Source organism: Pseudophryne corroboree, chromosome 9 (assembly GCF_028390025.1).
Source record: "Pseudophryne corroboree isolate aPseCor3 chromosome 9, aPseCor3.hap2, whole genome shotgun sequence".
In the NCBI taxonomy this organism is placed as follows: Eukaryota; Metazoa; Chordata; class Amphibia; order Anura; family Myobatrachidae; genus Pseudophryne; species Pseudophryne corroboree.
In genome coordinates, this window is record NC_086452.1 from 232647510 (window position 1) to 232672722 (window position 25213).

Sequence of the window (25213 nt, forward strand, 5' to 3'; positions counted from 1 at the left end):
CATTAGATGTACAGGCACTGTACACTCATATTCCCCATGACAAAGGGGTGAAATCCATTGAAAACTATTTTTTAAATAGTCCAGATATTTCAGAGGGACTAGGACGTTTTGGCTTTCTGCTATTAAGTTAATTTTGGAACACAATTATTTTGTTTTTGAGGGTGATTTCTTTTTACAAATACTAGGAACGGCCATGGGTACCAGGTTCGCGCCGAGTTTTGCGAATTTATATATGGGAATGTTTGAAGATCAATATATTTGGGATGGACCCTTCGGCGCAAGCCTGGTATTCTATGGCCTTTATATAGAGGACTTGTTTTTTATTTGGGATGGGGATTTGGATTCGGCACTTGATTTTGTCACTTATTTGAACACTAACGATTTTAATTTAAAATTCACACACACTTATAGTAAAATTATGGTTAATTATTTGGATCTAGCTATCTCCTCAAGTGAAGGGAACATATCTACAAAAAATTATAAAAAGGAAGTTGATACCAACAATTTCCTTCACTACTCTAGTAATCATTATAAACCTTGGTTACGTAATGTACCTTACAGTCAATTCGGCAGGCTACGTAGGAACTGTTCCAGCATTGAAGATTATAGGGAGCAGGCCAATGGAATGACACAGGATTTTGTTACTTGGGGCTATCCGAAAGATATGGTAACAGCAGCTTGTGATAAAGTAGTAAGGAGTGATAGGAATGTACTATTAACCAAGAAGAAAAAAGCATTGTCACATGAGGCAATAAATAGAGAAACTCCGGTTAAGATGAGGTTCATAACTAAATTTAACAGTCAGTCTATAGAAATAAAAAGGGTAGTGAAGGATAATTTCAAAATCCTACAACAGGATAACTTGTTACAATCTGCAATCCTACCAGACCCTCAAATTATATTTAAAAAGAATCGCAATCTGAAAAGTTTATTAGCACCTAGCATGTTAAAAAAAAAACCTAGGGAGTTAATTCACTCTACTTCTTCACCATGGTTGGGGAAACCAGTTGTGGGCTGTTTTAGATGTGGGAAAGGAAAATGTCTCACTTGTGGTCATATACTAAATAGGTCTAGTGAAATAGAATCATTCACTACGAAAGAGAAATTTACTATAAAGGAATTTATCAATTGTGACACTACATATTGTATTTACGTGCTGCAGTGCCCTTGTGGCTTGCAGTACGTGGGTAGGACTACCCGTTCATTAAAAACAAGGTTTAGGGAGCATCGTCTCAATATTATGAAGAGCTTCAATAAACACAGTGTTTCTCGTCACTTTTGCATGGTGCATCAATCTAATCCAATAGGTCTTAGAGTTGTAGGAGTTCATCATGTGAAGAGGACAGTCAGAGGGGGAGATCGTTTTTGGAATTTATGTAAGAAGGAAGCACTTTGGATTTTTCAGTTAAGAACTTTATCACCTCAAGGACTCAATGAGAGTATTGAGTTTGAATCGTTTGCATAAAACCATTCTTGGGGTGTGGTATAATATGCAGCTTTTGTGAGGTTGTCTTACAGCCATATGTTTGTGTGTGGGTTACCAGTGGAGGGTGGGAGGGGAGGGGAGGGGGAGTGTGGGTGGGAGGGGCACCAACACATTAACTCAATTATGGGGGGCAGTTAGATAAATTTGACACCTGTAGCAAGTATTCCATTTTGAGATTAGTTTGTCCATAGGAATACCAATATTTATGGAGTTGGGGCACTATTATTCTGCCGATTATATTTTTTCATTGATTTTCCAGTTTTTTACTGTGTTAATTAATGAAGAAAATACGGAGTTGTATAATAAATATAAATAAATATGAATAAAAATAAAAATAAATATTAATAAAGATTAAAAATGTAAAACCAAATAAAAATAAGTATTAGTTAATTAGTATATTGTTACTACAATCCACTTGAAACAGAAGTATACGGGGAAAATGAATGAATTATAGAAGTTGAACATCTTGGATACAAGGGCTGCCGATGGGGGAACGGTAGACTAACGGTTTGGGGAAGGTGGAATTGTAAGTTCGATTTATGGATTGGTAAATTAATGTCTAATGATGGTATCCGTAGACCAATACTAATATGTATTGCGATAATAGATATTTTTTTTCATTTAAATATAATAGAGTTGAGAATATGAATAATACATGAGGTCCATCTAAAAAACCTGCCCTTTGAGGATGGAAGCCTCACTTGCTATGCATAATTATGCACTTATGATTAATGTCGCACGTTCTAATCTAATCACTTATGTGATCAAGATCTAACATGTCTATAGAGGCTGAGGATGGATAAGCGGTAGAGCATCGGACTACGAGAGATAGGGCACTCGGTTCAATTCACACGTTAGACTGATAATATAAGTGCAGGTGTGTGTGTATATATATATATATATATATATATATTTGTGTTTTTTAATTTGATTTTTATAACTGTTTAGGAAATAATTGAATATGCAGTATAAAAGATAACATATGGATAAGCGGGCATGCATGTATAATTATATTTATACATATTAATCTGTATTATTTTTAGTAGAATAGTATTTAGAATTTTGTTATAAATTGAATGATGTTTATAAGGAGGTTGGATCAGGAGGTGGAATTAGGTAAATGTTGAAACAGGTGTTTTTTATACTCATTAATGGAAACACCAATAGGAGTCAAGATCTCTCCTTTAAAAAGGGTTCTGGAGTATTTGGAGCTCATTCTTTGAGGAAGCCCCCGTAAGAGGAGCGAAACGCGTCAGAAGCAGATCATTGGACCCTTGTACCAGCCTTTTTGCACCCCTAAATTATTACATCATCTAGCGGTAATATCCGTGGACAAAACGGAGATCGGGAGAACAAAACCGCGACTGTGGTGTCTGCATACGGCACTCGGAGGCGTGGACTCATAGAGCTTGGAAGTCGGGTAAAAATTCAGCACAGCAGGCGCCAGTGAAGCGCCGTTCCCGCAGCCCGAGACTGCCTCTTCTGTCATTGGACTCTCCCGTGTTGTAACAACTGGTGCAAGCTACACGTAAGGCTCCAGTGTGGAGCGGTCATTTTGCACAATATCATCTCCTTTTGCCAAGTGGCAGCATATTGAGGAATTCCATTATACAACAACTTGTAAATATGTTATCTACTACATGGGTGCAAATTACAGCTGGTATTTGATTTTTTATTCCAATATATGGACTGAGTTTTATTTTTGAAAATTATATTTCTCTGTGCACAGAGTTTACCTAGATCCACCTCCTTTAGATATGCAAATATATTGTTAGTGATTTCATTGACCGGTCTAATAGTTTATTTGTAAAGTATATATATATATATATATATATATATATTTTATATGTATTAAAAAATATAGAATATATGAAATTATCTATTTGTTTTTATTGAACTTTGAGCCATACCATACTATTTATAGCGCAAGAGGGGATTTGTTCAGTGTTACATTGTCTGAATGGACCTAATTGGCCTGATTCTGTCGAAGATACGAAGCCTGCAGAAGAGCATTGTAGATAGCTCTGAGTTCCAGGATGTTTGTCGGAAGGATGACCTCCAGATTTGACCATATTCCCTGAAAATGTATCCCTTGGGTGACTGCGTCCCAACCTCTGAGACTTGTGTCTGTGGTTTGTAGAATCCAATTCTGAATCCCAAACCTCCGACCCTCGACTAGGTGAGAACGTTGTAGCCACCACAGGAGGGAAATCCTGGCTTTTGGTGACAGACAAATCCTCTGGTGCATGTGAAGAAGCGATCCGGACCATTTGTCCAACAGATCCAGCTGGAAGGGCCTTGCATGAAATCTTCCGTACTGAATCGCCTCGTAAAAGGCCACCATTTTCCCCAGAAGATGTATTCAGAGATGCACCAAGACCTGGGTTGGCTTCAGGACAGCCTGAACCATAAACTGGATTATCACTGCCTTTTCCAAGGGAAGGAATACCTTCTGAGACCAGTATCATGCCCAGGAAATGAAGCCTCTGTGTTGGCTCCAGGTGAGATTTTGATAGGTTCAGAATCCATCCATGATCCAGGAGTAGTCTGATTGAGAGACCAATGTTGTCCAACAATTGCTCCCTGGACGGTGCCTTTATCAGAAGATCATCCAGGTACGGAATTATGTTCACTCCTCGTTTGTGGAGAAGTAACATCATCTCTGCCATCACTTTGGTGAACTCCCTCGGTGCCGTGGAGAGACCAAGTGGCAGTGCCTTGAACTGGTAGTGACAGTCCTGCAGAGCAAACTGTAGATAAACCTGATGAGGCGGCCAGATCGGAATGTGAAGGTACGCCTCCTTGATATCCAGAGACACTAGGAATTCCCCCTCCTCCAGACCTGAGATCAACGCCATCAGAGACTCCATCTTGAACTTGAACACTCGTAAGTACGGGTTTAATGACTTGAGGTTCAGAATCGGTCTTACCGATCCGTCCGGTTTTGGTACTACAAACAAGCTGGAATAGTAACCCTTGTTTTGCAGGTGAGGTGGAACTGAAACAATGACCTGGGTCTGTACCAGTTTTTGAATGGCGTCCTGTAATGTTATACTTGCCTCTTGTGAAACTGGTAAGTCTGATTTGAAGAATCTGTGAGGTGGGAGCTCCTGGAACTCCAGTCTGTAGCCCTGGAATATAAGATCTATGACCCAGGGATTCCGGCATGAACTTGTCCAGATGTGACTGAAGCATTTTAGCTCCCACCCACCAGTCCTCCAGGCATCGTGGTCCACCGTCATGCTGAAGGTTTTGAGGAAGCTGAGCCTGAGCCCTGTTCCTGTGAACCAGCAGTCGCTGTTTTACGTGGTTTACCTCTAGCACCTCTGGTGGTGGTAGAAGAACCTCTGGCCTTGCACCTAAACTTGGCAGCCCAAAAGGACTTTAATTGGGTCATGAGTTGGCCTTCCTAGTCATGGGAGCTGCATAAGATAGGTATGTGGACTTACCCGCAGTAGCCTTGGAGATCCATTTGACTAGTTCATCTCCAAATAGGGCCTCGCCTGTGAAGGGTAGGCCTTCCATGCCTTTCCTGGAGTTCCCGTCCGCAGTCCACTGGGGTAGCGATAATCCCCTGCATGCCGACACTGCCATAGCTGTAGTGCGTGCATTAAGCACGCCTATCTATTTTATGACTTCCAACATAAAGTTAGCAGAGTCTTGTATATGTTGCAGGAACAAGATAACCTCCTCCTGAGGCAAGGTGTCTAACCCCTCAATCAGGTTACCTGACCATTTAGCAATGGCTCTTTTAGTCTACCCACATACTATAGTGGGTCTCTGGGCCACCCCAGCAGCTGTATACAAATATTTGAGCGTAGTCTCAATTTTACGATCAGCCGCGTCTTTTAGGGAGGCTGCACCTGGGACAAGCAATACAATTTTCCGTGAGAGCCTGGATACTGATGCATCTACTATCGCTGAATTTTCCCATTTTTTCCTATCTTCAGGAGGAAAAGATGATAACAACCATTTAGGGATTTGAATTTTTTTATCAGGATTAACCCACGGTTCTTTAAACAGGGTATTCAGTTTCTTTGACACAGGAAAAGTGGCTGAGGATTTCTTTTTTATATTAAAATAAGATACCTCACTCATCTCTGTCACCTTGTCAGGGATATTCAGAACTACTCTGATAGCTTCTATGGGGCTCATTCCGAGTTGTTCGCTCGTTGCCGATTTTTGCAACGGAGCGATTAAGTAAAAAATGCGCATGGTATGCAGTGCGCATGCGGTTAGTATTTTAGCACAAAACTTAGTAGATTTACTGACGTCCGAACGAAGATTTTTCATCGTTGAAGTGATTGTCAGGAAGTGAGTGTTTCTGGGCAGAAACTGGCTATTTTCTGGGAGTGTGTGGAAAAACGCAGGCGTGTCAGGGAAAAACGCGGAAGTGTCTGGAGAAACGGGGGAGTGGCTGGGCGTGTGCGTGACGTCAAACCAGGAACAAAATGGACTGAGCTGATCGCAATCTGTGAGTAGGTCTGGAGCTACTCAGAAACTGCTAAGAAATTTCTATTCGCAATTCTGCTAATCTTTCATTCGCAATTCTGCTATGCTAAGATACACTCCCAGAGGGCGGCAGCTTAGCGTGTGCAATTCTGCTAAAAGCAGCTAGCGAGCAAACAACTCGGACCCACCCCCTATGAGAGCTTCTATTCCTTGCTGCAGATTACCCTCCCCCACCTCTGAGTCCACCTGACCTTCCTCCATTTCTGACCCTTCATCATCAGAGTCAGACTGCAGGATATGGGCCAAAGTACGTTTTTGCAGACAAATGGCAGGGGACTGAGATGCTGGTTTGGGTACTGAGTCTCTTTTCATAAAGAAATTGTGGAAATCATTCCCCTAATGGAGTCCAGCCATGTTGATTCTGCCCCACCAGCCTGGGAAGGGACACTACATTGAGTACACACTAGTGAACCCCCTGGAGAAGAGAAACACTGTGCCTTACATGAAACACGCTCTTTGCCTGACATACTGTAACAGTGACAGCATACACACACAGGAAAAGGTTAAATGCACATTTAACTCACAAAGAGCCCTTCCAGGGAGACACAGAGAGAGTATGGAGCCAGCACACGGTGCCCTTAATGCTTATGCCAAGCTTAGCTGAGTTGCAAACTAAGTACCTAGAATAGAGACTTAGGGGGTCATTCCGAGTTTAAATTTAGCACAGCTACGATCATCTTCCCTGACATGCGGGGGGACGCCCAGCACAGGGCTAGTCCACCCCGCATGTCAGTGCCGCCCCCCCTCTCCACACATAAATACAAAAGCATCGCACATCGGCGATGCTCTTGTATTTGTGGAGTAACTCCCGGCAAGCGCAGCTCCTCCAGCTGGCCGGGAGTTGTGTGTCACTGCAGCTGGCCGAATCGGCTGCGTGAGACGTCACGCAGCCGCCGCGGCACCCTCCACAACAGTCCGGCCATGTCTGCATTGGCCGGGCCGCGCCTACTAAGCGGCAGCTTTATGCTGCCGTTCAGCCCCCTCCCGCCCAGTGACTGCCTCTGTCTCAGCGATGACTGCCATGCGCTGGCGCACTGCGGTGTCGGTGCATGCGCAGTTCTGACCCGATCGCTGCGACAAACTGCAGTGAGCGATCGGGTCGGAATGACCCCCTTAATGCACTAATAATAGCTATGACTCCTTGGTACTCCTGAGGTAATCTGGAGTCTCTCCAGAGGAGTTGCGCATCCTTGTCAGTCAGAGTCTGTTTAAGCTGCCGAGGGAAAATGACACCGGTGAGCTGCTGAATCCGCTCATAGTGAAGCCCTGCCCCTTCAATGGCGCGCGGTCTTTCCGCTCATTTTTTATACTAGCTGTATGTGTCTATGTGCATAAAATGGAGACAGACTCCTTTTATGGCTTTGTTGCCAGTCTGGGTACTGTGTCCGCTGTTCGGCTGTGCGTCTCCATACTCTCATTCGGCCATAATGGTCGGTGACCCGCTAACCAGGATGCTGGCTTAGTACTCACCACTCTTCATTCTTCTGGCTCTGTTAGGGGTGGTGGCGTGCTGCGGGAATGTATGCTCGCAGTGGTGGGGCTTGCGAATAGTTCCATCAGGATCTAGTGTCCTTTCAGCGGGGAACGGGACCATTAACCATGAGAGAGGTTGGGCCATTCCCCCCCCTAAGTCCCACGAAGCAGGCTGGCTGGTGTTATCCAGTCCTGCCTGAAAATAACAAACGGAGAAAATAAATGCAGAAAACTATTCAGGAGCTTCCAGAGACGTGACCGACTCCTCCGGGCACGTTTTCTAAACTGAGTCTGGCAGGAGGGGCATAGAGGAAGGAGCCAGCGCACACTATCAATTTCTTAAAGTGCCCATGGCTTCTAGTGGACCCGTCTATACCCATGGTACTAAATGGATTCCTAGTATCCCCTAGGACGTAAGAGAAATAAACAACAGCACTATTATGGAGCATAAAATGAACAGCTGCTGAGAAGTGTCTCTCTAGAACAGAGGTACCCAAACATGGTCCTCAAGGAATCCCAATGGTCCAAATTTTAAGGATAACCATGTTTAGGCACAGGTGAATTAGTACCTCAGTCAATTTGATTTAAACATCTGTTCTCAGCCATGGCTATCCTTAATCTTTTACTGTTGGGGTGTTTTGAGAACCTCTGCTCTAGAAGCATTACGACAGGGGCATCTTCAAAATGTTGCTATGGGGCCAACAAATTTCTAGCTATGTACCTGGCCACAGTCACACACAGAATATAGGTATTCCACATATCATTTTAATCAGCAGAAAGCAGAGCTGCCTGGGAACCGCCATCTCACTCACGCCAGGCATCTTGCGGTGCATGGCGTATTGAGGCTAGATGTATGAGGACACATCTGTATCTGAGTATTAAAAAAGCACTGTGATTACCGCCTAAATATATCTATTTATACAGATGCTACCATGTCATATTCTTCCAAGAAAACAGAAAAGACAACACATTTAATGTTACTTTATATTAGAGTAAGGTATTTATTTAAAAACAAAACAAAAAATATTAAGTCATCTTTTTTTAATGAGGACATCTTCATTTTGTATTATTAATGTTGGTGCATAAAACAGGAAATCACAATATCAAGTATTATTTCTGCACACAGAGAGTATATTTTCCAGGAAACGTGACAAAATGCAGGGCATTATAGTACGTGGGAATCATAAAATTTTCACTCTGAAATAAATGAAGATCAATTAATTAGTGCAATATATTCAGTAATGCAGTAATATTAAGAAAATAATTCCCATACAATAAATGTAAACACAAATAAAAACATTGGTTGTGATGCAGAAATTATTGCAAAACAGATTCATGGCAGCTGAGTGATTATCGGTGATCTGTGCACGCATCTAAGTCGCACTGCGTATGTGTTGTGATGGTCTTGTGAGGGCGGTCACACTGAATGATTATAGGTGATCTGTGCACGCATCTAAGTCGCACTGCGTATGTGCTGTGATGGTCTTGTGAGGGCGGTCACACTGAATGATTATAGGTGATCTGTGCACGCATCTAAGTCGCACTGCGTATGTGCTGTGATGGTCTTGTGAGGGCGGTCACACTGAATGATTATAGGTGATCTGTGCACGCATCTAAGTCGCACTGCGCATGTGTTGTGATGGTCTTGTGAGGGCGGTCACACTGAATGATTATTGGTGATCTGTGCACGCATCTAAGTCGCACTGCGTATGTGCTGTGATGGTCTTGTGATGGCGGTCACACTGAGTGATTATTGGTGATCTGTGCACGCATCTAAGTCGCACTGCGCATGTGTTGTGATGGTCTTGTGAGGGCGGTCACACTGAATGATTATTGGTGATCTGTGCACGCATCTAAGTCGCACTGCGCATGTGTTGTGATGGTCTTGTGAGGGCGGTCACACTGAATGATTATAGGTGATCTGTGCTCGCATCTAAGTCGCACTGCGTATGTGCTGTGATGGTCTTGTGAGGGCGGTCACACTGAATGATTATAGGTGATCTGTGCTCGCATCTAAGTCACACTGCGTATGTGCTGTGATGGTCTTGTGAGGGCGGTCACACTGAATGATTATAGGTGATCTGTGCACGCATCTAAGTCGCACTGCGTATGTGCTGTGATGGTCTTGTGAGGGCGGTCACACTGAATGATTATAGGTGATCTGTGCACGCATCTAAGTCGCACTGCGTATGTGCTGTGATGGTCTTGTGAGGGCGGTCACACTGATTATCGGTGATCTGTGCACGCATCTAAGTCGCACTGCGTATGTGCTGTGATGGTCTTGTGAGGGCGGTCACACTGATTATCGGTGATCTGTGCACGCATCTAAGTCGCACTGCGTATGTGCTGTGATGGTCTTGTGAGGGCGGTCACACTGAATGATTATCGGTGATCTGTGCACGCATCTAAGTCGCACTGCGTATGTGCTGTGATGGTCTTGTGAGGGCGGTCACACTGAATGATTATCGGTGATCTGTGCTCGCATCTAAGTCGCACTGCGTATGTGCTGTGATGGTCTTGTGAGGGCGGTCACACTGAATGATTATTGGTGATCTGTGCTCGCATCTAAGTCGCACTGCGTATGTGCTGTGATGGTCTTGTGAGGGCGGTCACACTGAATGATTATTGGTGATCTGTGCACGCATCTAAGTCGCACTGCATATGTGCTGTGATGGTCTTGTGAGGGCGGTCACACTGAATGATTATTGGTGATCTGTGCACGCATCTAAGTCGCACTGCGCATGTGTTGTAATGGTCTTGTGAGGGCGGTCACACTGAATGATTATTGGTGATCTGTGCTCGCATCTAAGTCGCACTGCGTATGTGCTGTGATGGTCTTGTGATGGCGGTCACACTGAATGATTATTGGTGATCTGTGCACGCATCTAAGTCGCACTGCGTATGTGCTGTGATGGTCTTGTGAGGGCGGTCACACTGAATGATTATCGGTGATCTGTGCACGCATCTAAGTCGCACTGCGTACGTGCTGTGATAGTCTTGTGAGGGCGGTCACACTGAATGATTATCGGTGATCTGTGCACGCATCTAAGTCGCACTGCGCATGTGCTGTGATGGTCTTGTGAGGGCGGTCACACTGAATGATTATCGGTGATCTGTGCACGCATCTAAGTCGCACTGCGTGTGCGCTGTGATGGTCTTGTGATGGCGGTCACACTGAATGATTATCGGTGATCTGTGCACGCATCTAAGTCGCACTGCGTATGCGCTGTGATGGTCTTGTGAGGGCGGTCACACTGAATGATTATCGGTGATCTGTGCACGCATCTAAGTCGCACTGCATATGTGCTGTGATGGTCTTGTGAGGGCGGTCACACTAAATGATTATTGGTGATCTGTGCACGCATCTAAGTCGCACTGCGTATGTGCTGTGATGGTCTTGTGAGGGCGGTCACACTGAATGATTATAGGTGATCTGTGCACGCATCTAAGTCGCACCGCGTAAGTGCTGTGATGGTCTTGTGAGGGCGGTCACACTGAATGATTATCGGTGATCTGTGCACGCATCTAAGTCGCACTGCGCATGTGCTGTGATGGTCTTGTGAGGGCGGTCACACTGAATGATTATTGGTGATCTGTGCACGCATCTAAGTCGCACTGCGTATGTGCTGTGATGGTCTTGTGAGGGCGGTCACACTGAATGATTATAGGTGATCTGTGCACGCATCTAAGTCGCACTGCGTATGTGCTGTGATGGTCTTGTGAGGGCGGTCACACTGAATGATTATAGGTGATCTGTGCACGCATCTAAGTCGCACTGCGTATGTGTTGTGATGGTCTTGTGAGGGCGGTCACACTGAATGATTATAGGTGATCTGTGCACGCATCTAAGTCGCACTGCGTATGTGCTGTGATGGTCTTGTGAGGGCGGTCACACTGAATGATTATTGGTGATCTGTGCACGCATCTAAGTCGCACTGCGTATGCGCTGTGATGGTCTTGTGAGGGCGGTCACACTAAATGATTATTGGTGATCTGTGCACGCATCTAAGTCGCACTGCGTATGTGCTGTGATGGTCTTGTGAGGGCGGTCACACTGAATGATTATTGGTGATCTGTGCACGCATCTAAGTCGCACTGCGCATGTGCTGTGATGGTCTTGTGAGGGCGGTCACACTGAATGATTACCGGTGATCTATGCACGCATCTAAGTCGCACTGCGTATGTGCTGTGATGGTCTTGTGAGGGCGGTCACACTAAATGATTATTGGTGATCTGTGCACGCATCTAAGTCGCACTGCGTATGTGCTGTGATGGTCTTGTGAGGGCGGTCACACTGAATGATTATTGGTGATCTGTGCACGCATCTAAGTCGCACTGCGTATGTGCTGTGATGGTCTTGTGAGGGCGGTCACACTGAATGATTATCGGTGATCTGTGCACGCATCTAAGTCACACTGCATATGTGCTGTGATGGTCTTGTGAGGGCGGTCACACTGAATGATTATTGGTGATCTGTGCACGCATCTAAGTCGCACTGCGCATGTGCTGTGATGGTCTAAATCAGTGATTTTTAACCTTTTTTTTACTCGCGGCACACTGAACAATATTTTAAAATTGCCAAGGTACACCAACGGTTCCCCACAGAAAAAAAAACCAAAACACACACATTGGCCCTCACGGTAAAAAAAAAAATAGAAAAAAATCCACACATACATTGGCCTACACAGAAAAAAAAGCCCAATCACATTGCTCCCCACATAAATCCTATTGCTCCACACATGAATTATTCTCATTGTTCCCCCCATAAATCCATAAATTCTTATTCTCCCGACATAAATCCTATTGAAATCCTACTATTCCCCACCGGAGAAATAAAATAACAAATATTATTATCAGCTGTCCTCCTCCCTGTCCCTCAGTGGCGGGGGTTGTTCATAGTGGAGTTCTGCGAATACTGATCAGTGGGTGGTCGGGCAGGTGTGGATGTGGGTGCACAAGGAAAGCTGTGTATGCAGGCGGGAACTGGAAGATGTGTATGCAGGCAGGGTGGCTTGGGTGGTGAGACGCGGTGGCTGTGACCTATGATAACACATCATTTTCAAGGCATAGGTCACGGCCGGAGCACGACTGATCCTCTAAGAAGAGCCCAGACCAATAGTTCACTCTGAAGGTGCAGGAAGCTGCTCTGGCTCCGCGGCACACCTTGCAACTGGTTGCGGCACACTAGTGTGCCAAGGCACACTGGTTGAAAAAGCCTGGTCTAATTAAGTGATTAAGGGCACATGTTGGTTAAATGCAGGCATGTCGTGACTATTTTTGGGGTGTGTTATAGTCTACGACTACCATCCTGTATGCAACAGAAAAGGCTCTGGCAACTTACTTCCTGTGGTCATGCTGTGTAATCATAGTCATAACTTAGAACTTTAATAATTGACTGATCTACAACCTATGCTGCATCTTTGTATACGAATGCTGAGATTTGCAAAACCACCAGGGGGTGTCTTAATACAAATCCAGGCGGCTGCGACATTTGCATATTTTTGCACAGCTGCTGGATGCTACATTTCTAAATCAGGTCCTACATATGTAGCTAAATAAACTGCATGTACAGTAAACCCCCATACAAATGAAATGCATAGGGAAACAAATCCACAGGAAAACTAAATGCAGTCTTTGCTTCAATGAATATATATTCTTATCCTTTATTTATATGGTGTCACAGGGGTAATGCAGTGCCTACCAAAGTACATAAGCAAATGAGGAAAACAAGAAAACAGTGACTTACAGTACAAGACAATACAGGACTGAAATAACCTGAAATAAGCATCAGGGAGGCAGAAACTGAGTGTTAGGTGCGAGTGTAGGGAGCATGGAGTAGATGATGGACTAAAGGGCCCCATACACTAATGCGACAGGTCCGACCCTCATGTCGCAGGTGATCACCCCGGCAGCCTCCCGGGCGGTAGGATCGCAAAAGATAAATCGTATGCGGTCCTTTTGCTTACGATGTATCTTGTGCGATCCCAGCCATGCCTGTGGGGTCCGACATGTCGCTAGTAGAGATGAGCGCCGGAAATTTTTCGGGTTTTGTGTTTTGGTTTTGGGTTCGGTTCCGCGGCCGTGTTTTGGGTTCGACCGCGTTTTGGCAAAACCTAACCGAATTTTTTTTGTCGGATTCGGGTGTGTTTTGGATTCGGGTGTTTTTTTCCAAAAAACCTAAAAAACAGCTTAAATCATAGAATTTGGGGGTCATTTTGATCCCAAAGTATTATTAACCTCAAAAAACCATCATTTCCACTCATTTTCAGTCTATTCTGAATACCTCACACCTCACAATATTATTTTTAGTCCTAAAATTTGCACCGAGGTCGCTGGATGACTAAGCTAAGCGACCCTAGTGGCCGACACAAACACCTGGCCCATCTAGGAGTGGCACTGCAGTGTCACGCAGGATGTCCCTTCCAAAAAACCCTCCCCAAACAGCACATGACGCAAAGAAAAAAAGAGGCGCAATGAGGTAGCTGTGTGAGTAAGATAAGCGACCCTAGTGGCCGACACAAACACCGGGCCCATCTAGGAGAGTCACTGCAGTGTCACGCAGGATGTCCCTTCCAAAAAACCCTCCCCAAACAGCACATGACGCAAAGAAAAAAAGAGGCGCAATGAGGTAGCTGTGTGAGTAAGATAAGCGACCCTAGTGGCCGACACAAACACCGGGCCCATCTAGGAGTGTCACTGCAGTGTCACGCAGGATGTCCCTTCCAAAAAACTCTCCCCAAACAGCACATGACGCAAAGAAAAAAAGAGGCGCAATGAGGTAGCTGTGTGAGTAAGATAAGCGACCCTAGTGGCCGACACAAACACCGGGCCCATCTAGGAGTGGCACTGCAGTGTCACGCAGGATGGCCCTTCCAAAAAACCCTCCCCAAACAGCACATGACGCAAAGAAAAAAAGAGGCGCAATGAGGTAGCTGTGTGAGTAAGATAAGCGTCCCTAGTGGCCGACACAAACACCGGGCCCATCTAGGAGTGTCACTGCAGTGTCACGCAGGATGTCCCTTCCAAAAAACCCTCCCCAAACAGCACATGACGCAAAAAAAAAAAGAGGCGCAATGAGGTAGCTGTGTGAGTAAGATAAGCGACCCTAGTGGCCGACACAAACACCGGGCCCATCTAGGAGTGGCACTGCAGTGTCACGCAGGATGGCCCTTCCAAAAAACCCTCCCCAAACAGCACATGACGCAAAGAAAAATTAAAGAAAAAAGAGGTGCAAGATGGAATTGTCCTTGGGCCCTCCCACCCACCCTTATGTTGTATAAACAGGACATGCACACTTTAACCAACCCATCATTTCAGTGACAGGGTCTGCCACACGACTGTGACTGATATGACGGGTTGGTTTGGACCCCCACCAAAAAAGAAGCAATTAATCTCTCCTTGCACAAACTGGCTCTACAGAGGCAAGATGTCCACCTCATCATCATCCTCCGATATATCACCGTGTACATCCCGCTCCTCACAGATTATCAATTCGTCCCCACTGGAATCCACCATCTCAGCTCCCTGTGTACTTTGTGGAGGCAATTGCTGCTGGTCAATGTTTCCACGGAGGAATTGATTATAATTCATTTTAATGAACATCATCTTCTCCACATTTTCTGGATGTAACCTCGTACGCCGATTGCTGACAAGGTGAGCGGCGGCACTAAACACTCTTTCGGAGTACACACTTGTGGGAGGGCAACTTAGGTAGAATAAAGCCAGTTTGTGCAAGGGCCTCCAAATTGCCTCTTTTTCCTGCCAGTATAAGTACGGACTGTGTGACGTGCCTACTTGGATGCGGTCACTCATATAATCCTCCACCATTCTTTCAATGTTGAGAGAATCATATGCAGTGACAGTAGACGACATGTCCGTAATCGTTGTCAGGTCCTTCAGTCCGGACCAGATGTCAGCATCAGCAGTCGCTCCAGACTGCCCTGCATCACCGCCAGCGGGTGGGCTCGGAATTCTGAGCCTTTTCCTCGCACCCCCAGTTGCGGGAGAATGTGAAGGAGGAGATGTTGACAGGTCGCGTTCCGCTTGACTTGACAATTTTCTCACCAGCAGGTCTTTCAACCCCAGCAGACTTGTGTCTGCCGGAAAGAGAGATCCAAGGTAGGCTTTAAATCTAGGATCGAGCACGGTGGCCAAAATGTAGTGCTCTGATTTCAACAGATTGACCACCCGTGAATCCTTGTTAAGCGAATTAAGGGCTCCATCCACAAGTCCCACATGCCTAGCGGAATCGCTCCGTGTTAGCTCCTCCTTCAATGTCTCCAGCTTCTTCTGCAAAAGCCTGATGAGGGGAATGACCTGACTCAGGCTGGCAGTGTCTGAACTGACTTCACGTTCAAAGGGCATCAGAACCTTGCACAACGTTGAAATCATTCTCCACTGCGCTTGAGACAGGTGCATTCCACCTCCTATATCGTGCTCAATTGTATAGGCTTGAATGGCCTTTTGCTGCTCCTCCAACCTCTGAAGCATATAGAGGGTTGAATTCCACCTCGTTACCACTTCTTGCTTCAGATGATGGCAGGGCAGGTTCAGTAGTTTTTGGTGGTGCTCCAGTCTTCTGTACGTGGTGCCTGTACGCCGAAAGTGTCCCGCAATTCTTCTGGCCACCGACAGCATCTCTTGCACGCCCCTCTCGTTTTTTAAATAATTCTGCACCACCAAATTCAAGGTATGTGCAAAACATGGGACGTGCTGGAATTTGCCCATATTTAATGCACACACAATATTGCTGGCGTTGTCCGATGCCACAAATCCACAGGAGAGTCCAATTGGGGTAAGCCATTCTGCGATGATCTTCCTCAGTTGCCGTAAGAGGTTTTTAGCTGTGTGCGTATTCTGGAAACCGGTGATACAAAGCGTAGCCTGCCTAGGAAAGAGTTGGCGTTTGCGAGATGCTGCTACTGGTGCCGCCGCTGCTGTTCTTGCGGCGGGAGTCCATACATCTACCCAGTGGGCTGTCACAGTCATATAGTCCTGACCCTGCCCTGCTCCACTTGTCCACATGTCCGTGGTTAAGTGGACATTGGGTACAGCTGCATTTTTTAGGACACTGGTGACTCTTTTTCTGAGGTCTCTGTACATTTTCGGTATCGCCTGCCTAGAGAAATGGAACCTAGATGGTAGATGGTATTTGGTACCGGGGACACAGTACCTCCAACAAGTCTCTAGTTGGCTCTGCAGTAATGATGGATACCGGAACCACGTTTCTCACCGCCCAGGATGCCAAGGCCTCAGTTATCCGCTTTGCAGTAGGATGACTGCTGTGATATTTCATCTTCCTCGCAAAGGACTGTTGAACAGTCAATTGCTTACTGGAAGTAGTACAAGTGGGCTTACGACTTCCCCTCTGGGATGACCATCGACTCCCAGCAGCAACAACAGCAGCGCCAGCAGCAGTAGGCGTTACACGCAAGGATGCATCGGAGGAATCCCAGGCAGGAGAGGACTCGTCAGAATTGCCAGTGACATGGCCTGCAGGACTATTGGCATTCCGAGGTGGTTAACGTCCTTACCCCTACTTATTACAGCTTGACAAAGGCAACACACGGCTTGACACCTGTTGTCCGCATTTCTGTTGAAATACTTCCACACCGAAGAGCTGATTTTTTTGGTATTTTCACCAGGCATGTCAGTGGCCATATTCCTCCCACGGACAACAGGTGTCTCCCCGGGTGCCTGACTTAAACAAACCACCTCACCATCAGAATCCTCCTTGTCAATTTCCTCCCCAGCGCCAGCAACACCCATATCCTCCTCATCCTGGTGTACTCCAACACTGACATCTTCAATCTGACTATCAGGAACTGGACTGCGGGTGCTCCTTCCAGCACTTGCAGGGGGCGTGCAAATGGTGGAAGGCGCATGCTCTTCACGTCCAGTGTTGGGAAGGTCAGGCATCGCAACCGACACGATTGGACTCTCCTTGTGGATTTGTGATTTCGAAGAACGCACAGTTCTTTGCTGTGCTTTTGCCAGCTTAAGTCTTTTCATTTTTCTAGCGAGAGGCTGAGTGCTTCCATCCTCACGTGAAGCTGTACCACTAGCCATGAACATAGGCCAGGGCCTCAGCCGTTCCTTGCCACTCCGTGTGGTAAATGGCATATTGGCAAGTTTACGCTTCTCCTCCGACGATTTTATTTTGGATTTTTGAGTCCTTTTTTTACTGATATTTTGTGTTTTTGATTTTACATGCTCTGTACTATGACATTGGGCATCGGCCTTGGCAGACGACGTTGATGGAATTTCATCGTCTCGGCCATGACTAGTGGCAGCAGCTTCAGCACGAGGTGGAAGTGGATCTTGATCTTTCCCTATTTTTGGAACCTCAACATTTTTGTTCTCCATATTTTAATAGGCACAACTAAAAGGCACCTCAGGTAAACAATGGAGATGGATGGATACTAGTATACTTATGGATGACGAGTGACTGACGACACAGAGGTAGCTACAGCCGTGGACTACCGTACTGCGTCTGCTAGTATAGAGATGATAATTAATGATATAAAAAAAATATATATATAACTACTGTAGGTATATATAATATAATGACGGACCTGGTGGACACTGTCAGCAGACTCCTAAACTACTAGTATGAAGAAGATAGAACAAAAACCCCACCACAGGTAGGTAGGTATACAATTATGGACGAGCACTGACGACACAGAGATAGCCACAGCCGTGGACTACCGTACTGCGTCTGCTAGTATAGATAATATAATAAATATATTACTACTGTAGGTATATAATATAATGAATGACGGACCTGGTGGACACTGTCAGCAGACTCCTAAACTACTAGTATGAAGAAGATAGAAAAAAAAACCCACCACAGGTAGGTAGGTATACAATTATGGACGACCACTGACGACACAGAGATAGCCACAGCCGTGGACTACCGTACTGCGTCTGCTAGTATAGATAATATAATAAATATATTACTACTGTAGGTATATAATATAATGAATGAGGGACCTGGTGGACACTGTCAGCAGACTCCTAAACTACTAGTATGAAGAAGATAGAAAAAAAACCCACCACAGGTAGGTAGGTATACAATTATGGACGACCACTGACGACACAGAGATAGCCACAGCCGTGGACTACCGTACTGCGTCTGCTAGTATAGATAATATAATAAATATATTACTACTGTAGGTATATAATATAATGAATGACGGACCAGGTGGACACTGTCAGCAGACTCCTAAACTACTAGTATGAAGAAGATAGAAAAAAAAACCCCACCACAGGTAGGTAGGTATACAATTATGGACGACCACTGACGACACAGAGATAGCCACAGCCGTGGACTACCGTACTGCGTCTGCTAGTATAGATAATATAATAAATATATTACTACTGTAGGTATATAATATAATGAATGAGGGACCTGGTGGACACTGTCAGCATACTCTTAAACTACTAGTATGAAGAAGATAGAAAAAAAAACCCCACCACAGGTAGGTAGGTATACAATTATGGACGACCACTGACGACACAGAGATAGCCACAGCCGTGGACTACCGTACTGCGTCTGCTAATATAGAGATGATAAAGATGATAGAGATGAAAAAAAAAATATAACACTACTGTAGGTAAAATATTTATATTATAATATAATGAATGACGGACCTGCTGGACACTGTCAGCAGAATGCGTTTATAGAATAAAAAAAAAAAACACTACAGGAGTGTTTAACTTTTTCAGGCAGACAATATACTGGTGGTCAGGTCACTGCTGGCAGCAAAAGTGTGCACTGTACTCCTGCTATAGCTGCTCCCCCAGTCCCCACAATTAAGCAGTGTGAGCACTCAGCACAGAATGATATATCATGCAGCACACTGAGCACAGATAATAATAGTATGGAGCGTTTTTTTTTTCAGGCAGAGAACGAATAAAAAACTGGTGGTCACTAGCAAAACTCTGCACTGTACTCCTCCTAACAGCTGCTCCCCAATCCTCCGCACAATATAAGCAATCAGATCAACTGTGTACTGTCACTGTGTAGTATAATAACTAAAACGGAGAGGACGCCAGCCACGTCCTCTCCCTATCAATCTCAATGCACGTGTGAAAATGGCGGCGACGCGCAGCTCCTTATATAGAATCCGAGTCTCGCGAGAATCCGACAGCGGGATGATGACGTTCGGGCGCGCTCGGGTTAACCGAGCAAGGCGGGAGGATCCGAGCCTGCTCGGACCCGTGGAAAAAACCCTGAAGTTCGGGCGGGTTCGGATTCAGAGGAACCGAACCCGCTCATCACTACTAATTGCAGCTTGACAAAGGCAACACACGGCTTGACACCTGTTGTCCGCATTTGTGATGAAATAATTCCACACCGAAGAGCTGATTTTTTTTGTATTTTGACCAGGCATGTCAAAGGCCATATTCCTCCCACAGACAACAGGTGTCTCCCCGGGTGCCTGACTTAAACAAACCACCTCACCATCAGAATCCTCCTTGTCAATTTCCTCCCCAGCTCCAGCAACACCCATATCCTCCTCATCCTGGTGTACTTCAACACTGACATCTTCAATTTGACTATCAGGAACTGGACTGCGGGTGCTCCTTCCAGCACTTGCAGGGGGCGTGCAAATGGTGGAAGGCGCATGCTCTTCACGTCCAGTGTTGGGAAGGTCAGGCATCGCAACCAACACAATTGGACTCTCCTTGTGGATTTGTGATATCGAAGAACGCACAGTTCTTTGCTGTGCTTTTGCCAGCTTAAGTCTTTTCATTTTTCTAGCGAGAGGCTGAGTGCTTCCATCCTCAAGTGAAGCTCAACCACTAGCCATGAACATAGGCCAGGGCCTCAGCCGTTCCTTGCCACTCCGTGTGGTAAATGGCATATTGGCAAGTTTACGCTTCTCCTCCGACGATTTTAATTTTGATTTTTGAGCCCTTTTTATACTGATCTTTTGTGATTTGGATTTGACATGCTCTGTACTATGACATTGGGCATCGGCCTCGGGAGACGACGTGGATGGAATTTCATTGTCTCGGCCATGACTAGTGGCAGCAGCTTCAGCACGAGGTGGAAGTGGATCTTGATCTTTCCCTATTTTTGGAACATCAAGATTTTTGTTCTCCATAATAGGCACAACTAAAAGGCACCTCAGGTAAACAATGGAGATGGATGGATTGGATACTAGTATATTTATGGATGACGAGTGACGACACAGAGGTAGCAACAGCCATCGACTACCGTACTGCGTCTGCTAGTAAAGATGATATATAATAATAGGTATATAATATAATGTAGGTAATGGTATATAATATAATGAGTCGGACCTGGTGGACACAGTCAGCAGACTGCGTAGTAAAGAGAGAAAAAAAATACCACCACAGGTAGCCGGTATATATACAATTATGGACGAGTGACGACACAGAGGTAGCAACAGCCGTCGACTACCGTACTGCGTCTGCTAGTATAGATGATATATAATAATAGGTATATAATATAATGTAGGTAATGGTATATAATATAATGAGTCGGACCTGGAGGACACTGTCAGCAGACTGCGTAGTAAAGAGAGAAAAAAAATACCACCACAGGTAGCCGGTATATAATACAATTATGGACGAGTGACGACACAGAGGTAGCAACAGCTGTCGACTATGGTACTGCGTCTGCTAGTATAGATGATATATAATAATAGGTATATAATATAATGTAGGTAATGGTATATAATATAATGAGTCGGACCTGGTGGACACTGTCAGCAGACTGCGTAGTAAAGAGAGAAAAAAAATACCACCACAGGTAGCCAGTATATAATACAATTATGGACGAGTGATGACACAGAGGTAGCAACAGCCGTCGACTACCGTACTGCGTCTGCTAGTATAGATGATATATAATAATAGGTATATAATATAATGTAGGTAATGGTATATAATATAATGAGTCGGACCTGGTGGACACAGTCAGCAGACTGCGTAGTAAAGAGAGAAAAAAAATACCACCACAGGTAGCCGGTATATATACAATTATGGACGAGTGACGACACAGAGGTAGCAACAGCCGTCGACTACCGTACTGCGTCTGCTAGTATAGATGATATATAATAATAGGTATATAATATAATGTAGGTAATGGTATATAATATAATGAGTCGGACCTGGTGGACACTGTCAGCAGACTGCGTAGTAAAGAGAGAGAAAAAATACCACCACAGGTAGCCGGTATATAATACAATTATGGACGAGTGACGACACAGAGGTAGCAACAGCCGTCGACTACCGTACTGCGTCTGCTAGTATAGATGATATATAATAATAGGTATATAATATAATGTAGGTAATGGTATATAATATAATGAGTCGGACCTGGTGGACACTGTCAGCAGACTGCGTAGTAAAGAGAGAAAAAAAATACCACCACAGGTAGCCGGTATATATACAATTATGGACGAGTGACGACACAGAGGTAGCAACAGCCGTCGACTACCGTACTGCGTCTGCTAGTATAGATGATATATAATAATAGGTATATAATATAATGTAGGTAATGGTATATAATATAATGAGTCGGACCTGGTGGACACTGTCAGCAGACTGCGTAGTAAAGAGAGAAAAAAAATACCACCACAGGCAGCCGGTATATAATACAATTATGGACGAGTGACGACACAGAGGTAGCAACAGCCGTCGACTACCGTACTGCGTCTGCTAGTATAGATGATATATAATAATAGGTATATAATATAATGTAGGTAATGGTATATAATATAATGAGTCGGACCTGGTGGACACTGTCAGCAGACTGCGTAGTAAAGAGAGAAAAAAAATACCACCACAGGCAGCCGGTATATAATACAATTATGGACGATTGACGACACAGAGGTAGCAACAGCCGTCGACTACCGTACTGCGTCTGCTAGTATAGATGATATATAATAATAGGTATATAATATAATGTAGGTAATGGTATATAATATAATGAGTCGGACCTGGTGGACACTGTCAGCAGACTGCTAGTACTAGTATGGACTGGTGGTCAGTCACTGTCAGCAAAACTGTGCACTGTACTCCTCCTGCTACTATAACTGCTCCCCAACCCCAATCCCCAGAATTAGGCAGTGTGAGCTGAGCAGTGCACTCAGCACAGATATATCATGCAGCAGAGACAGTGGACACAGTGCAGCACACTGAGCACAGATATGGTGGAGCGTTTTTTTCAGGCAGAGAAAGAATCAGAAAACCAAACCAATGGATTAAACACTGTGGTCACACTACCCTGCACTGTACTCCCTAACAGCTGCTCCCCGTCCCCAATCCTCCCCACAATTATAACTAGTAAAGTAACTACAAATTAATTTGTCTTGTCTTTCTAAGTTTCTATAACGGAGAGGACGCCAGCCACGTCCTCTCCCTATCAATCTCAATGCACGTGTGAAAATGGCGGCGACGCGAGGCTGCTTATATAGAATCCAAGTCTCGCGAGAATCCGACAGCGGGATGATGACGTTCGGCCGCGCTCGGGTTAACCGAGCCGCACGGGAGAATCCGAGCGCGGCTCGGACCCGGCCAAAAGTGATGGGGTTCGGGCGGGTTCGGTTTCCAAGAAACCGAACCCGCTCATCACTACATAGTGACTGTGTGCATAGGGGTAATGCTTCTGAATGCTGCACTATACTTTGCTGTATTGGATGTATTTGCTGTGTCCACAAGTGGATGTGCTTAAAATTGGCTGAATGCTGCAAAGGTTAGTCACACCAAATATTGATTTGTTGATATCTATGTATTGTTTTATGTACTGTGAATGGAAAGATGTTTATTTATTTGAGTTTCTTAGCGTGCAGTAAACTGGAGATATATTCTGGGTATACGGAGGTATACTTGTCAAATAAAATTAATTCTGATTTAGATTTCTCTTCTATTGATTCATTTCGCATTTTGCTAATGGATAAAAATAAACTATTATAAAATAATAAACACATCTATATTTGAAAGCATTCTCACTTTGCAGCATTTTTTTCCCCACACCTGCCTAAAACATTTGCACAGTAGAGTGTGTGTGTGTGTGTGTGTGTGTGTGTGTGTGTGTGTGTGTGTGTGTGTGTGTGTGTGTGTGTGTGTGCGTATATATATATATATATATATATATTCTATTGTTTGTACTGTGTGGTGCACTTTAGTCTAGTATCTTTGTTCACGTGTTTCTATAAACCCTGTGATCCACACAGTTTGAAGAACTGAGCTGCAAGTTAAAAATATGATACTATATATATAAATATATATATATATATATATATATATATAGTTTGTTTGTACAGTTTTGTGCGCTTTACCCTAATGCCCTTTGTGACTCTATGCATTTTGAACCAAGCTGTGAGTGTAAAAAGGAAAAACAAAAATATATATATTTATTGTTTGTACTGTTCTGTGCAATGTACCAGAGTACGCTGTGGAAATGTTTCAAAGATGTGCTATAAACTGCCGCGTGTTTGTGCTGCTGCTCTGTTGCTTAGTAACCAGCCAGCTCACTGCAGCCTTTGCCAATGTTGGTGAAAATAATACTGTGAGCTGTGTGGTGGTTAAAATTGACTGGTAATGACTGGAAATTAATGTTATTGAGGTTAACAAAGCTCTAAACCAAAAAAGGCCCAAATTATGTTATTTTAGCTTTTTTTGGGTACAATTTTGCAAAAAATCCAAAACCAGTCAAGGCACTTTGGCAAATCCTAATCCAAAATCAAATGACGAATCACATTCAAATCCAGTTAAATGGTCGGGCGAACACCTCTAATGTAAACCGCAGGACTGCAAAAAGGTACTGAATATGTGATTTGAAGGAGAGGGAGGAGTCTAGGATAATCTCAAGACAGCACACTTGGGGGCTAGAGGAGTTAGTGAGCCATCAATAGATAACATAAATTGTGGGAGGTTAAGTTATGCAGGAGGGTGGGAAGATGGCCAGCTCAGTCTTTGACATGTTAAGTTTAAGAAAGCACTGGTATATAAAGGAAGAGACAGCAGATAGATTGTTGGAGATATCAGTGAGGACAGAGGTAAGGAGAGGAAAAGTAGATCTGCATATCATCAGCATAGAGATTAAATTGGAGGTCAAAATAACTAACGTGCTCATCTACAGAGGACATTTAGCTAGAGAATAGGAGAGGTACAAGACTCCTAATGTTAGTGGAAGTGGAGTCATGAGAGGAGAAGGAATGGTCCGAGAGGTAGTGGGGCAGCTAGGAGAGGGCAGTATCAAACAGCCCTAGGAAGTGATTTTCAGGAGAAGAGGGTGGTCCACAGTGTCAAAAGTAGAAAAAAGTTCAAGTAAAATAAGCAGAGAGTAGTGGCCCTTGGATTTGGCAACATGGTGGTCATTACTGACTTTTGTGAGGGCCGTTTCAGTGGAGTTGAGAGGATGGAAGCCAGACTGAAAAGTGTAGGAGCAGGAAGTGGGAGGAAAGAAAGGCAGTAAGGTTGTAGACAATACGTTCAAGGAGTTTGAGAGCAAAATAGAGTTAGAGAGAGTGTTAGGATCAAGAGTGGTTTTTTTAAGAATGGGGGAGACAATGGTATGCTTAAAGGCAAAGGGAACTCTGCCTGATAAGAGGGAGAGATTGAAAATAGGTGAAAGAGAGAAGTGGATGATGAAGCAGGAGGGGATAGAGTCAAGTGGGAAAGTGGAGGGGGGTGGGTCCAATGAGGGCCATGATGTAAGACACAACAAAAAAAGTCAGAGTTGGTAAGATGGATTTAGTCTAAATC

General features: G+C 44.6%; 1 protein-coding gene across 4 annotated transcripts in view; it reads right to left on the bottom strand.

Moving 5' to 3' along the window:
* Positions 1-8452: 8452 nt before the first annotated feature.
* The window catches only part of LOC134957932 (complement factor H-like), a 1300757-nt gene continuing 1283996 nt past the window's right edge, over positions 8453-25213 (bottom strand). For all 4 annotated transcript variants that reach the window (XM_063940180.1, XM_063940181.1, XM_063940178.1 and 1 more), the window contains one exon: positions 8453-8668. In XM_063940180.1, coding sequence (XP_063796250.1) covers positions 8664-8668 — 5 coding nt within the window. In that variant the 3' untranslated portion in view covers positions 8453-8663. The remainder of the gene's footprint in view (positions 8669-25213) is intronic.